This window comes from Carcharhinus amblyrhynchos, chromosome 3, assembly GCF_965287045.1.
Source record: "Carcharhinus amblyrhynchos chromosome 3, sCarAmb.v2.hapA, whole genome shotgun sequence".
Classification (NCBI taxonomy): Eukaryota; Metazoa; Chordata; class Chondrichthyes; order Carcharhiniformes; family Carcharhinidae; genus Carcharhinus; species Carcharhinus amblyrhynchos.
The window spans coordinates 13,286,378-13,302,503 of NC_137326.1; the positions used below are offsets into that span (position 1 = coordinate 13,286,378).

The window sequence follows — 16,126 nt, forward strand, 5'->3', positions numbered from 1 at the left end:
ATCACCAAACCTCCCCCCACCCATCTCACCCCCCGCAATCCCACCCCCCGCAATCCCACCCCCTGCACTCCCATCCCCCCGCACTCCCATCCCCCCTGCACTCCCATCCCCCCACACTCCCATCCCCCTGCACTCCCATCCCCCTGCACTCCCATCCCCCCGCACTCCCATCCCCCCGCACTCCCATCCCCCCGCACTCCCATCCCCCCGCACTCCCATCCCCCCGCACTCCCATCCCCCCACTATCCCATCCCCCCCGCACTCCCATCCCCCCTGCACTCCCATCCCCCTGCACTCCCACCCCCCCCGCACTCCCATCCCCCCCGCACTCCCATCCCCCCGCACTCCCATCCCCCCGCACTTCCATCCCCCCGCACTCCCATCCCCCCGCACTCCCATCCCCCCCGCACTCCCATCCCCCCGCACTCCCATCCCCCCGCACTCCCATCCCCCCGCACTTCCATCCCCCCGCACTCCCATCCCCCCGCACTCCCATCCCCCCCGCACTCCCATCCCCCCGCACTCCCATCCCCCCGCACTCCCATCCCCCCGCACTCCCATCCCCCCGCACTCCCATCCCCCCCGCACTCCCATCCCCCCGCACTCCCATCCCCCCGCACTCCCATTCTCCCACACTCCCATTCTCCCATCCCCACCCACCCATCTTTTCTCACCCCACCCACCTTCTGCCGTTCCCTAAATTCCTACCTTGTCAATCAGCTGCCTGCCAGCTCGGGGCAGCAGCCTTGCTGCATCCTGTCCCGCTGTTGGTAAGATGCCCCAACCCTGTCTCCCTGCATGTCTCCTGGTAAAATTCCAACTAGTCTGAAACCCTTTAAAGAGTCACTTCCCAAGATGGAGATACACCCTCTCCATGATGATTATTGTTGGGGTTTAAGTAGAAAGTTCAGGCTAACACCCTTTGTCTGTTTTCAGCCATGTCCAGTTATCTCTACATTGTGAAGTATGAACTCCCCCTGGTGATCCAGGCCTTTCTGAACATTGAGGAGAGAGCTGGGTGAGTAACTGCTCCCAAAAATTGGGAAAGGGTAGAAGAGAAGTTCAGGGTTTGGTGTAAATCTCCTTGCGCTAGCTCCTGTTCCTTGACCATTATTTGACCAAATCCCTTTTTATCTGTGGGGCAAATACGGTTTTTACCAAACCTCCAGCAGCAGAACAGAAGACGACACCAGGAAATTTGATCTTCCTTCCAATTCTGGAGTATTTATAAATTTATAAGTATTGGAATCTGAATGAGGTGAACTGCGCGACAGATTGTATTACAGAGCCGGGTCAATGAGACAATTACGGGACTTCAGCAATGCCTCAACTGGGAATAAAAATAAAATTCAGGAATTGGAAATCTTAAATATAAGCAGGAAATGCAACCTAACTGTGAACAGCAGAAGTGCAAATCTCTCACGCCTGTGACCTCAGCACTGCCGGTGAAGTGAGGACAACATACGCGCGACAGGAGAAAAGGCTGAACAATTTTCACCTTTGCTGTCCCGGACATATCCTCAGCATCTCTCGGCAGGACGAGGTCGCAAACGTAAGATCCTGGGTAGTGCTAATTCCATCAGCTAAGGCAACAAAGTCTATGCTTGCTCAGCCACATTCATCAGATGGATGATGGTCATAAATCCGAGGACTCTGGCACACAGGGAACCGGCCATTGGGTCACGACCTCCTGGGTGTCCATACGTCTGCTACACGGACACCTTCAAGTGAGGTATAAAGGTGGCGCACATTGAGGCAGTCTCTGATAGCCGTGACCTCTGGGGGTTGACCATTTGGAAGAATAATGGTGAGCAGAAATGAAAATCTTAGCTGAATGAGAAGGGGATCCAGAGAAAAAGAGGCCAGAGAATTGTACACCTTCTCAGCCCAGAGTCTTCCTCTGCCGCACGTGTAGCAGAGACCCCCGAGCCAGACTGGGGGTCAATGGAGTTGACCAAACCATTACCTTAAGAGATGGAAGGCTGTCACAGAGATTTGAACACGATGCAGAAGTTTCCCCTGCAATTGGTTTTAAATTTGAATGTGTTACCTGAATAGAATCTTAAAAGCCAAGTTTAAACCCCCACCTAGTCGAGTGAGGTCAGGTGGTTGGGGAGACAAAATAGCCGAGGGTAGTCTACATTTCTGACCCCAACATATCTTACTTCTTTGTCTGCTGGCGTGGAAAGGTTAACTGCCTCAGAGAAATGGAGGCCTAATTTAAAATTTTTAAAAAATCATTCCCTTTGATTTTAGGTGGGAGCCTGAGTTAGAGCATCAAATTAGACCCTTGAACTCAATTTTCTAGGCATCATGCTCTGAGAGGAACTCGATCGTTTCCCCAGGCCCTTCCCGACCATCCTGGCATAAAGCCTCAAATACTGCGCAGGGTTAAAATTGGCCCTTTCATTTCAGAACCCTAGGTCTAACAGGTCTGTGTTGCTAATATCAAAGCACTTCTATTTTGGTGGCATATTGTGAGTGAAGTTTCCATAAGATGTAGGAGCAGAATTAGGCCATTCAGTCCATCAAGTTTGTTCTGCCATTCAATCATGGCAGATAATTTCCTCAACCCCATTCTCCTGCTTTTTCCCTGTAACCTTTGATTCCCTTACCAGTCAAGAACGTTTCTATCTCTGTCTTAAATACACTCAATAACCAGGCCTCCGCAGCCTTCTGTGGCAATGAATTCCATAAATTTACACCCTCTGGCTGAAGAAATTCCTCTTCTTTTCGGTTCTAAAGCATCGTCCCTTTACTCTGAGGCTGTGCCCTCGGATCCTAGTCTCTCCAACTAATCTTCCCCATGTCCACTCTATCTAGGCCATTCAGTGTTCTGTAAATTTCATTGAGAATTTCCCTCATCCTGCTAAACTCCATCGGGCACAGACCCAGAATCCTGAAACACACCTGATACGTCCAGCTTTTCTTTCCTGGGATCATTCTTCTGGACCTCCTTTGGACTCTCTCCAGGGCCAGCACAATCTCAATGTGGTGATTTATCATTATTGACCACAACATAACTTAGAAATGATACCAGAAACTTGGAGGTTGAAGTTCCACTGAGGGGGTTGGGGGGATTCCCAATCTCTTGACAGAAGATAAAGATAAACCCTGGAGGAGTGATGGGTATGATAGCAGAAAATCAAAGCAAGTCCTGTGGATATTTCTGAGGGAAGTGATCAACTAAATGGAAGAATTTGCCAAATTGTTCATTTTCCTGTTGATTGATAATGGATTTGGGAGAGATTAGGAGCAGGTTGGCCACCTCTCTATTCAACTGGAGACTGTAACATAAAGTTTATTTATTAGTGTCATAAGTAGGCTTACATTAACATTTAACAATGAAGTTACTGTGAAAATCCCCTAGTCACCACACTCTGGTACCTGTTTGGGTACCTTGAGGGAGAATTTAGCATGGCCAATGCACCTAACCAGCGCATCTTTTGGACCATGGGGGGAAACCGGAGCACCCAGAGGAAAGCCACACAGACACGGGGAGAATGTGCAGACTCCCCACATGGTTCAATCAAGGCATTCAAGAGGACGTTTGATGATTACATGAATAGAAACAATGTTCAGGGGAATGGGGAAAAGGCAGGCGAATGACACAAAGTCATGATGCTGATTTGGAGAGCCAGTGCAGACACAATGGACCAAATGGCCTCCTTCTGCGAGGTAACAATTCCGTGATTTTCCTCAAAATCAGTGTACTCGGACAATGAGCTCATTGTCCAATTAAGGATGGCGGGTTGCGCACTAGAAGCTAGAGGACCAATAGGAGGCCCTCCAGCATTGAAGAAGATAGTTGCCAAGTAACAAATGACAAGCAATGACCATCTCCAACAAGACAGAATCCAACCATCTCCCCTAGACATTCTAATCCTCCATCCTAGAGGTTACCACTGGCCAGAAACTGGACTAACCATATAAATACTGTAGCTGCAAGAGCAGGTGAGAGGCTGGAAATTCTGCAGAGAGTACCTACCCTGCTGACCCAACCAAAGCCTGTCCACCATCTACAAGGCACAAGTCAGGAGTGATGGAATACTCTCCATATGTTTGGGTGAGTGCAGCTCCAACAATACTTATGAAGCGCAACACCTAAGTTTATTTATTAAAGTTTATTTATTAGTGTCACATGTAGGCTTACATTAGCACTGCAATGAAGTTACTGTGAAAATCCCTATTCACCATACGCCAGCACCTGTTCAGGAACACTGAGGGAGAATTTACCATGATCAATGCACCCAACCAGCACATAGAGTCAGAAAGGTTTATAGCATGCAAACAGGCCCTTCAGCTCAACTTGTCCATGCCGCACAGTTTTTACCACTAAGCTAGTCTCAGTTGCTCGCATTTGGCCCACATCCCTCGATACCCATCTTACCCATTTAACAGTCTTTTGGACTGTGGGAGGAAACCGGAGCACCTGGAGGAAACCCACGCAGATCCAAGCCAGGAATCGAACCCTTGTCCCTGGTCCTGGGAGGCGCTGGTGCAAACCACTGCGCCACTGTATTGAGCAGGGTAAGGGTTACTCACTGTGTTACTAAAAGGAGTTGCTGTTTACTGAACAGGAGTAAGGGTTGTGCGCTGGGCAACCACTGATGCTATGTTTATTCAGCAGAGTAAGGGTTATGCACAGTGCATCCTTGTGGCACTTTTGTTTATGCATAGGTTTAGGGATTAAGTCAAATGTCACAGCAGTTGCTCCATTTGCAGGATAATGATTTCCTGTTTATTCAGCAGGTGAACAGTTAAAGGCAAATCACTGCGGGTGGGATTTGTTTTGGATTCCTGCCTCATTTACCCGAGTATGGATTAAATATTAAACCAGGGTGCAAATACTCTGCATTTGCAAGAGCTGAAAGCGAGCTGCCCCAAAACATTTGCCGTTTGACTAGATGTCCTCACAAGTGGCGCAATCCCCAATAAGGCCTTGACAGTGAAGGGAACAGGACAGCTGCAGAGATAGGGAGGCCAATCGCTGCCCAGTCTATATAGGGAATGTTCTACTTGTTGTTGGCTCAGGAAGTTGAACCTCTCTATGAAAGCCAGGGCTTCTACTGGAGGAATCCTGAAGTTCCACAGTTGCGTAGTTACCTTGCAGGTACATTACAGAATGCTAACAATGGCTTCATAGAATCGTAGAAATCCCTACAGTGTAGAAGGAGGCCATTCGGCCCATCGAGCCTGCACCAACAACAATCCCACCCAGGCCCCAGCCCCATTCATTTACCTTGTTAATTTCCCTGAAAATTAGGGACAATTGCGTATGGCCAGTCAACCTAACCTGCACATCTTTTGGACTGTTGGAGGAAATCCGAGCACCTGGAGGAAGCTCATGCAGACATGAAGAGAACGTGCAGACTTCGCACAGTGACGTTTTGCCTGCTGTTGAATCTTTTTCTTCCATTCAACAAGTATGGACATTGCTGACAAAGGCTAGCAGGCACTGCCCAGTCCTTGGGAAGGTGACGGTGAGCCACCGCTTCCTTGAACCCCTGGAGCTGGCAGCCAGTGCAAAATGTTGCAATGCTTGCATCGGCCTCCCGAGAGAAGGGAGTGGGGACTGTGAAGGCATGCTGTGATACAGGCCATAAACACTGACAAACAGGAGTGCCTTATGTACAGCTGCTCCCTTACAAGGCCCCTGATTTAAAGGGTTGGCGTTGAACAGCCAAGCCAGGGATGAGTAACTACTGTCAGGGCAGCTGATGGTGATCGAATAGTACATCCTGGATCAGTAGGACAAAGAGGGAGAGGATGGTATTCAGTGATGCAGAGAAACTGGAGATGCTGGAATTATTCTCCTTACTGATTTGACTTGATTTAGTTTGATTTTGATTTGATTTATTATTGTCACATGTATTAGTATTGTTTCTTGCATGCTATACAGTCAAAGCATACCACTCAGAGAGAAGGAAAAGAGAGTGTATAAAATATAGTATTACAGTCATGGCTAGGATATAGAGAAAGATCAACTTAATGCGAGGTAGGTCCATTTAAAAGTCTGATGACAGCAGGGAAGAAACTGTTCTTGAGTCATTTGGTACATGACCTCAGACTTTTATTTATTTATCGTTATACAGCACCTTTAATATGATGAAAAATCCTAAGGGGCTTCGTAGGAGCATTATAAAACAAACCGAATTACATGAAGGAGGAAATAGGTCAGATGACCAAAAACCTAGTCAAAGAGGTATATTTTATGGAGTGTCTTAAAGGGGGGAAACAAGGGAGAGAGTTGTAGGTGGAGAATTATTAGGTTTAAGTTTGAGTTAGACAAATTTTAATTAAGCAGAGGTATCAAGGGACATGGGCCTAGGGCAGGTACATGGAGTTAGGTCACAGATCAACCATGATCTTATTGTATGGCGGAGCAGGCTCGAGGGGCAGAATGGCCTCCTCCTGTTCCTATGGGTTTTTTTTGTTCATTCGTGGATCATGGGCATCACAGGCTGGCCAGCATTTATTGCCCGTCCCAAGTTGCCTGAGGGCACTTCAGAGTCAATCACATTGCTGTGGTTCTGGAGTCATAAGTAGGCCAGTCAGGGTAGGGATGGCAAATTTCCATAAGACATAGGAGCAGAATTAGGCCCCTCAGCCCGTCAAGTCTGCTCCGTCATTCAATCATGGCTGATATTTTTCTCATCCCCATTTTCCTGCCTTTTCCCCATAACCCCTGATCCCCTTATTAATCAAGAACCTATCTATCTCAGTCTTAAAGACACTCAGTGATCTGGCCTCCACAATTTTCTATGTCAAAGATTTCCACAGATTCACCACTCCCCGACTGAAGAAATTCCTCCTCACCTCTGTTTTAAAGATTTGCCCCTTTAGTCTGAGGTTGTGCCCTCTGGTTCTAGTTTCTCCAACTAGTGGAAACATCTTCTCCACATCCACTCTATCCAGGCCGCGCAGTAACCTGTAAGTTTCAATAAGATCCCCCCCTCATCCTTCTGAATTCCAATGAGTATAGACCCAGAGTCCTCAACTGTTCCTCATACGACAAGCTCTTCATTTCCTTCCCTAAAGAAACGAAATATTTAAGGAAATTAGTGAACCAAATGGTTTTTTCTGACATTTGACAATGGTTTTGTGGTCATCAGTAGATTTGTAATTCCAGATATTTTTTATTGAATTCAAATTCCATCATCTGCCCTGGCGGGATTCAAACCCAGGTCGCCAGAACATTAGCTGAATTTCTGGATTAATAGTCTAGCAATAACACCACTAGGCCACTGCCTCCCCTATGTTCCTAAGTTCATAATAAGCACAGAGCTTGGGTCCTGGCAGCTGAAGGTACGATCAGAGCAAAGAGCCAAAGTTTAGAGCAGATTTAAGATGGGATTTAACAGAGATGTTCAAAATTATGAGGGATTTTGATAGAGTGCACAGGGAGAAAGCATTTCCATTGGCAAGACACAGATACAAGATAGTGGAGAGAAATAAGCCAACGGAAGATGAATTTTTATTTTTCACTTAACAAATTGTTATGATCTGGAATGCACTGCCTAAAAACGATGGTGGAATAGAAGTTTTCAAAAGGGAATTTGATAAGTACTTAGAAAGGAACATACTTTTGGAACATAAGGAAAGATTAGAGGAGTAGAATTATCTGGTAACTTTTTCAGAGTGTTGGGTTTGGGCATGATAAGGCCTTCTGTGCTGTATCGAATATAAATAAAAATATTGTTGGAGGGAAGTACCGTAGCAACAAAAATGCTGCTGAAATACTTGTATGCAAATATCAACTTTGAGTATATGTAGAATAGATTTTAAAAATACACCAAATGAAACAACACAGAAAGAGGCCATTCAGGCCATCATACCTTTGTCCAATGAATCCCTTGCTCTCCATCCAAAGATGTGACGTATTTTCCCTTCAAGTATTTCTCAAATTCTTTTTTGACAATTACTGGCACTGTACCCTCACAGCCTGGCATTGTCCCCTTGGGATGCCAGGGGCCCCCTCTGGGGAGCCCCTTGGATAGAAGGTCCCCATGGCAGAGTTTAAGGAGGGGGGTTTTCCTACATACATTTGGAAGTGGGGGTCCCTCAGGGGTAGGGGTTAAGTGTGTGCATGGTGGGGTGGTGGGGGAGGGGCGTGCGGCGGGTGGGGGGGGGTGGTGGGGGCAGGGTTTCCTGTGTACATTTGGGTTGGAGGTTCCTCTTTCTCTTTTAACCAGAGCCCCTTTGTTGGCATTTTCAGGCCCTGTCTCACCAACATGATGGCATGGGACACACCTCCAGAAAATGTTCCTCTAAGTGCTGGACTATATGGCGAGCAAAGTGGAGTGCACTGCTGCCAGCTGGCGAGCTGCACTCCGCTTTCCTCTCTTGAGCCAGCATCTAGAAGAAAAATAGATAAATCCCACCCGATCGATTTTACAATGTAGAGTGGACAGCATAATCTCCCTCTGTAATTTCAGTGACTCATGAAATGAATATACTGATGGCATTAATGAAGGGGTTAAGGGATTAGCTTGGCTTGGCTGCGGACCCTCATTACAGTCTCTATTCTGAGGTGTTGAGCAGTATGGTAACAGCATCACCCATTCAGCCTTTTACCATAAAACAGGCCATATGTAACAGGATTACGGAGGCCCAGACCAAAGACTGCTGCTCGTATCTGGGCCAAAGTGAAAACACTGAGTTCTTTCAGGCCGAATAGTGTGGAGAATAAGTGTACTATTGGTGTCTCAATCCTGCCCTATCTCCCTATAAGACCTGTGGAAATCAGTGAGGGAAAATGAACTTGCATCCAAACCTGGGCTGGCATCTCACCGACACAATGCAACAGAGAGGACTTTAAAAATATATAAGATTCGTACAAGTGCTCCTTTCACAATAGAGGCAACAAATTGAACTTGTGAGGCAACAGCTGTCCTTAGAGGTCTATCTCAGGGCACTCTACCTCTGGAATGTTACATAGTCCTCTGTAGTTCCCCCAATAATGCAGAGAGTGGGTACAATCCCCAGAATTCTCCTGCTCTGCCTGTCACGGAATTGGAGCAAGCGAGGGGTGGACAATAGAAATGTCTGTTGACTTCAGGCAGGATTTTCCAGTCTCAGGTCAAACAAGGCCGTAAGATCCCACCCATTGTCTCTCAGAGTGATGTCACTGCGCATTTTTCACCCGACCCCTAAAATAAGTCAATCCGAGGGTAGGCATTGCTGACAAGGTCAGCATTTATTGCCCATTCCTCTTTGCCCCGGAAGTGGTGGTGGACATCTGTCTTGAACCTCTGCAGTGATTTGATACAATTGTGTGGCTTGTTACACTACTTCAGGTGATAGGTAAGATTCAAGCACATTGGTTCACGACTGGAGTCACACAGAACCAGATTGGCTAAAGACCATGGGTTCCGTTCCGTAATCCAAACAGTTGGACTTTTAGAACAGACCAGTAGCAGTTATGGTAGCTTTTTAAAAAATTCTTAGGTGGGCAGACACAAATCTAAATATCTAGAAGTAGGGGTCACTGTTTAAAAATAAGTGGCTGCTCATTTAAGACAGAGATGAGCGGAATTTTTTTCTCTCCAAACATTGTGAGTCTCTGGAATGTTCTTTCGCCAAAGGCAGTGGAAGCAGAGTCTTTCAATATTTTCAAGGCAGAGCTAGAGAGATTCTTGATCAATAGGAGGTTGGGGGTAGAGGACAGTGTGGCATTGAGGTTACAATCAATCAATCATGATCTTATTAAATGGCGTAGCAGGCTCGAGGGGCTTAGTGGCCTTCTCCTGCTCCTAATTGACAGGTTATCACAGCATCTTCTATGTTCACCCAGAAGTTGCACAGTCACACGGCAGAAGGAGAGTGAATGCCAACGCAGACTGGTTGGGTTGAATGGCCCTGCCTCTGTGTTGTAAGTTCTATGTATTGCTATGTGCATGGTGCTGACATTCAAGTGCTTCTTTATGAAGCATGCCATCTGGATACTGAGTCAGAACACCAATTGTGTGAATCAAGAGTTCTGCTGGCAACACTGAAAAGCCAAGGTCGTGTTTAATTTATCTTTCGAGCTGTGGGTTTGTAGGTGTGTGGACTTAGTTCTGCTTGAAGCCTAAATTTGGCATCACCTCATTACCATTTGCTAACCAACCGCCTCTTCCCTTTCGTTCTTTCCAACTTGACTTACATCAGGAGTCTTAGCCTCTCACTTTGTCTGAAAAAGAAAGCACAGCCCTTCTTGGCATCGAACAGAAAAGGGCAAAATTTTAACCACACTCAAAAGTGAAATGGCACGGTGGCACAGTGGTTAGCACAACTGCCTCACAGCTCCAGGGACCAAGGTTCAGTTCCAAACTTGGGCCACTGTCTGTGTGGAGTTTGTACATTCTCCTCAAATCTGCTTAGGTTTGCTCCGAGTGCACTGATTTCCTCCCACACTCCAAAAATTGTGCTGGTTAGGTGGATTGGCCATGCTAAATTGTTCATTAGTGTCCCAAGATGTGTCGGTGAACTGGATCAGCCATGGTAAGTGTGTGGGGTTTTAGTTTGTTTGTTATTGTCACAAGTAGGCTTACATTCCCACGTAATTATTGTAAAAATCCCCTAGTCGCCATGCTCCAGCGCCTATTTGGTTACACTGAGAGAGAGAGAATTTAGCATGGCCAATGCACCTAACCTGCACATCTTATTGCAGTGGGGTGGGAGAGAGGGCCTGGGTAAGTTATTCTAGCACAGAGTCAGTGCAGACCTGATGTACCAAAATAGCCTCTTCTGTACTGTAGGGAATGTGTGAAAAGTCATCCACTGGCTCAGAATTAAAATCTGACTGGGTGTATTCTAAATAGGTAAAGTCTGGCACCAGGGAATAAATACAGCGAAGCATGTGTGAACGCATTTTGACACATCTCAGTGATCTGAGATGATGCCAGGGAGAAAATGGCCTCCCGTGACCGGACAAAGATAAAGAGCAGAAATGAGCAAAAGAAAAGATACAGTCTGTGGAAAACGACACTCGAGCAGTTAGATCAACCTCTACAGTTATTTTTAATGAAGCTTTAATGCTGGACAATTTGTGCTTCCTATAAAATCCAATAACATTGTACACTGTGGCTTATAGTTTCAATCTCTTATCTATTATCACTATAATCTCCACCATGTCACTGTCCTCCAGCTCAGCTGAATGGCCTCATCAGGGGCAGGTACCAGGCAGGCTTATGGGGGGGGGGGGGAAACGAGGCTGGGAGTCAAACCATGTGACCCTTTTAAGCTGGGAGGCCAAGACCATGACCACTGCAACCTGGCACACAGGGAATGGCTGCTGCAGTCTGAGTGGGTTCATTCAGATGTATGTGATGGAAAATCACTGGCTGTTGAGCTATAACATCACACAGTAAAAAGTCTCACAACACCAACTTAAAGTCATACACCTGACGAAGGAAGAGTGTTTCTGAAAGCTTGTGGGTTTACTATCAAATAAACTGGTTGGACTTTAACCTGGTGTTGTGAGACTTTTTACTGTGTTTACCCCAGTCCAACGCCGGCATCTCCACACTATAACATCACAAACAGGGCTGACCCTGTCGCACGAGCTGTCTGAAAGTGCTGCTTATTCAAGACAGGACTTGCATTAGTATTAACATCTTTCAGTATCAAGCTATCTTCAAAGTCTTTTACTCTTCGAATGCTGGTGATTGCTGCCTTGTTAACAAACGGGCGTGAGATGAATCACCAGTCAGTCTGCTTTGATAGTGTTAGGTGAGGAGTCACTAGTTTGCCAACGCCTGCTCTGCTCATTGGGAAGCAGCTTCTCAGCAGAGTCCTTAAACAGGCATCGGACCATACTTAGTCTACACAAGAAGCCTAATATCTGCCTTAAGCAGCCGTCTGCCCTGCCTCAAAGCTAGCCCCAGGCAGTAGTGATAGACTGAGTGCCCAGATAGAATGTGCATGGGCCATCCAGCTGCTAAATTTGTTAGCATTGTTTCCTTTGTCTCTTGAAAATTGGGCTCACTTTGTGTCAATTCCTATCCTGACAAGTTCAAAAATGAATTGCAAAAAAGATTGACAATTGGCTTTTTAAAATGTCCCATTTGTAATAGCTTCAAGGATTGGCTCCACCAGTTAACTTACAAAACACAACAATTTGTTACAATTATAAATAACTATTTGCAGAGTCTTTCTGTAGTCAGCTGTCCGGTCCAACTGTTGGGACAAGCCCCAATATGTCCCAGTGAATCCCCAACTCCATCCCTGATTGGCCTAGTGAGTCATATAAAACCACAAGATATAGGAGCAAAATTAGGCCATTCAGCCCATTGCGTCTGCTCTGTCATTCAATTATGGCTGATATGATTCTCATCCCCATTCTCCAGCCTTCACCCAATAACGCTAGATCTCCTTATTGATCAAGAACCTATATATCTCTGTCTTAAAGACACTCAATGACCTGGCCTCTACAGCCCTCTGTGGCAATGAGTTCCTCAGAATCACCACCCTCTGGTGGAAGAAATTCCTCCTCATCTCAGTTTTAACGGAGTGTCCCTTCACCCTGAGGTTGTGCCCTCAAGTTCTAGTCTCTCCCTCTAGTGAAACCATCGTCTCCACATCCACTCTATCTTGGCCTCTCAGTATTCTACAAGTTTCAATTAGATCCCCCCCTCATCCTCCTTAATTCCATTGAGTACAGACCCAGAGTCCTCAACTGCTTCTCATGTGAGAAACTCTTCATTCCTGGGATCATTCTTGTGAACCTCGACTGGACCCCCTCCAAGGCCAGCACATCCTTCCTTAGGTATAGGGCCCAAAACTGCATGCAATATTCCAAATGGAGTCTGACCAGAGCCTTATACAGCCTCAGCAGTACATCCCTGTTCTTGTATTCTAGCTCTCTAGAAATGAATGCTAACATTGAATTTGCCTCCCTAACTGCCAACTGAACCTGCATGGTAACCTTAAGAGACTTAAGAGAGTCTTGAACAAGTCCCTTTGTGCTTCAGATTTCCAAAGACTTTCCCTATTTTGAAAATAGCCTACGCTTCTATTCTTCCTACCAAAGTGCATAACGCCACACTTTCCCACATTGTATTCCATGACTGGTCTTTCAGAGAATGCCCCCTAAAGGGGATAGCTAGTACACCATTTCCATTTCTTTCCTCACCCTTAAAAGGTGCAAAATGATGTTTGCCATTTTATTTCTGGTGTATTAACTAAGAGGCTATGCCTTTCATAGGAACGTTAGCTGGTTATTTGACATTGTGGGGCAGGGGGAGAGCTGATATGGTCAGACCTGATCCTGTTCTAACCTGCGTAGGCAAATAAACACACACAAACATATGCATGCCCTTTTCAACAGAAATTACTGGGTACTGAAGGACAAAATCCCAACTGATCCCTTTCTCAGGAAGAATGAGTAACCCCACCTATTTGGAACACAAACACAAAATTGCTTCAAAGAGAGAGAGAAACTATGGGCCGCAATTGTTGTCCCTTGGGTGCGTTGACCTGGTAATAACCAAAGAACCATACATGTCTCACGTACATTTGGTCAGTACCTCATGTCAGACATTATTGAAATTGCACCTTTAGTCATCAGTAATTCTGTTCAAACAAAATTTCGGGTGAGTAATTAAAGGTAAATTGTAAAACGTTAGAAGTAAATATTAATTTTAGAAATGTACAACTGCTTCCGATAGTGTTGCTACCAACCATGTTTGGTTTCCACAACTCAACTCTCTGAAATAGGAAAATTTCTTATTATAGATGCTATTATTGCCTGTCACTGTAACAGAGTCATAGAGGTTTACAGCATGGAAACAAGCCCTTCAGCCCAACTTGTTCATGCCACCCTTTTTTTAAAAAACCCCTAAATTAATCCCAATTGCCCACATTTGGCCCATATCCCTCCATACTCCATCATACCCATGTAACTGTCTAAATACTTTTTAAAAGACAAAATTATACCTCCCTCTACTACTACCTCTGGCAGACACTCACCACCCTCTGTATGAAAAAATTGCTCCTCTGGACGCTTTTGTATCTCTCCCCTCTCACCTTAAACCTATGCCTCTAGTTTTAGACTCCCATACCTTTGGGAAAAGATATTGACTATCTCGCTGATCTGTGCCCCTCGTTATTTTATAGACCTCTATAAGATCATCCCTCAGCCTCCTACACTCCAGAGAAAAATGTCCCAGTCTGTCCAGCCTCTCCTTATAACTCAATCCATCAAGTCCTGGTAGCATCCTAGTAAATGTTTTCTGCACACTTTCTAGTTTAATAATATCCTTTCTATAATAGGGTGACCAGAATTGCACACAGTATTCCAAGTGTGGCCTTACCCATGTCTTGTACAACTTCAACAGGATATTCCAACTTCTGTATTCAATGTTCTGATCGATGAAACCAAGCATGCTGAATTTCTTCTTCACCATTCTGTCCACCTGTGATTCTACTTTCAAGGAGCTATGAACATGTGTCCCTAGATCTCTTTGTTCTGTAACTCTCCCCACGCTCTACCATTAATTGAGTAAGCCCTGCCCTGGTTCGATCTACCAAAATGCATCACCTCGCGTTTGTCTAAATTAAACTCCATCTGCACACTGGCCCAATTGATTAAGATCCCGTTGCAATTGGAGATAAGTTTCTTCACTGTCCACTATGCCACCAATCTTGGTGTCATCTGCAAACTTATTAACCATGCCTCCTATGTTCTCATCCAATATATCATTTCCTTCACAATTGTATTCAGTTTCTCCTCTTTCTCGAGGTTTCCTTTGGCTAGAATCCTCCAGTAATGTTGTTTTGATCTAGTTGCTAGGAGGAGCTCCAAGTTACTTGTGTGGTGACTTATTCATTTTAAAGTCCAGTTAACTATGGCTGGTTGCTAAGTTTGCCAATGGTGCCTATAAAACCATAGATGCCTTGAAAGCACCGCCCCTTCCGGATTTATGTTTTTTTATTACTTACTGATAAATAGATAACTTCTGAACAAAGACATTAATTTTTCACTTTAAGTATAATTTTTAGTTTGATTTTCTTAATTAATTTATGGGACATCGGTGTTGCTGGCTGGCCAGCATTTATTGCCCACCCCTTTTTGTCCTTGGAAGGGGCTTAAGAGTCAACCACATTGCATTGGCTCTGGGCTCACATGTAGTTCAGATCAGATAAGGACAGCAGATTTTCTTCCCTAAAGGGTATTAGCGAGCCAGATGAGTTTTTACAACAATGGTTATCATTAGATTCTTAATTCCAGATTTTTATTGGATTCAAATTCCACCACCTGGATTTGAACTAAGGTCCCCAGAGTATTATCCTGGTGTTGAAGTGGAAATTTTCCTGCTTTTTGACTGTGATAGAGAGACTCAACAAAGCTCGTTCCAACAAAATAACTTGTCTTTATTTACAAAACACTGCATGCAGTATTGGCAAAAAGTTGAGTTCAGAGAGCCATCATTACGACTTGCTAATTCTTCGTCAAGTCCGCGCTTACATAAAGAATCAATTCAGTATTTAAACATAATCATTATCAGTTTGTGTGACCAGAGCTTATTGAGGAATTCGATCAGTAACAGAGTCACAAGCAATGTCATAAATCATGGTACAACCTGCTGACCTCTTAGAACTCTTTGCCTCATCAGTCATACCCTTATCTTGTCCTTTAATAGAACAGAAGAAGGTAGGTGACTTTGTCATTTCTGACCTTATTGCGCCTCACTCCTCCAGCCCTAAGTTATGTGGAGTCAGCCTTATCAGGTCTTACAGAGGTCAGGCATAACTTGACCTTCCCTGGTCTTATTCATGTCTTACGTTATGCGGAATCAGTTTTACAGGGGTCTGGCATTTTGGAATAGCTTGACCAGCTTTTCTTATTTTGTATCAAATACTTAACCAATTTTCCCACCATGCCTCTACTTCATTCGTACAACTTCACATTCCCTCCTTTTGTCATATCATGACAACTAGTTAAATAGGTATATCCATAACCCGATTAAAAATGCATTTACACAAGCAACCAAGCAATCCTATCCCCAGTAGCAGTAGTAGTAGTAGCATGAATCAAATAATCCGTGATCCAGCCATCCCAACCAACCCAGTGGGTCATAGTCATGAAATTCACAGCCAATCTTTTGAATTTGATCAGCCTGTCTCTTAATATGGTCAGTCA

At 45.1% G+C, this 16,126-nt stretch overlaps 1 protein-coding gene across 2 annotated transcripts in view; it reads left to right on the forward strand.

The window, feature by feature from the left end:
* The window catches only part of LOC145335764 (sodium-coupled neutral amino acid transporter 3-like), a 144,995-nt gene that overhangs the window by 68,445 nt on the left and 60,424 nt on the right, over positions 1–16,126 (forward strand). For both annotated transcript variants that reach the window (XM_080181492.1, XM_080181498.1), the window contains exon 7: positions 937–1,018. In XM_080181492.1, the coding sequence (XP_080037618.1) occupies positions 937–1,018 (82 nt within the window). The remainder of the gene's footprint in view (positions 1–936; positions 1,019–16,126) is intronic.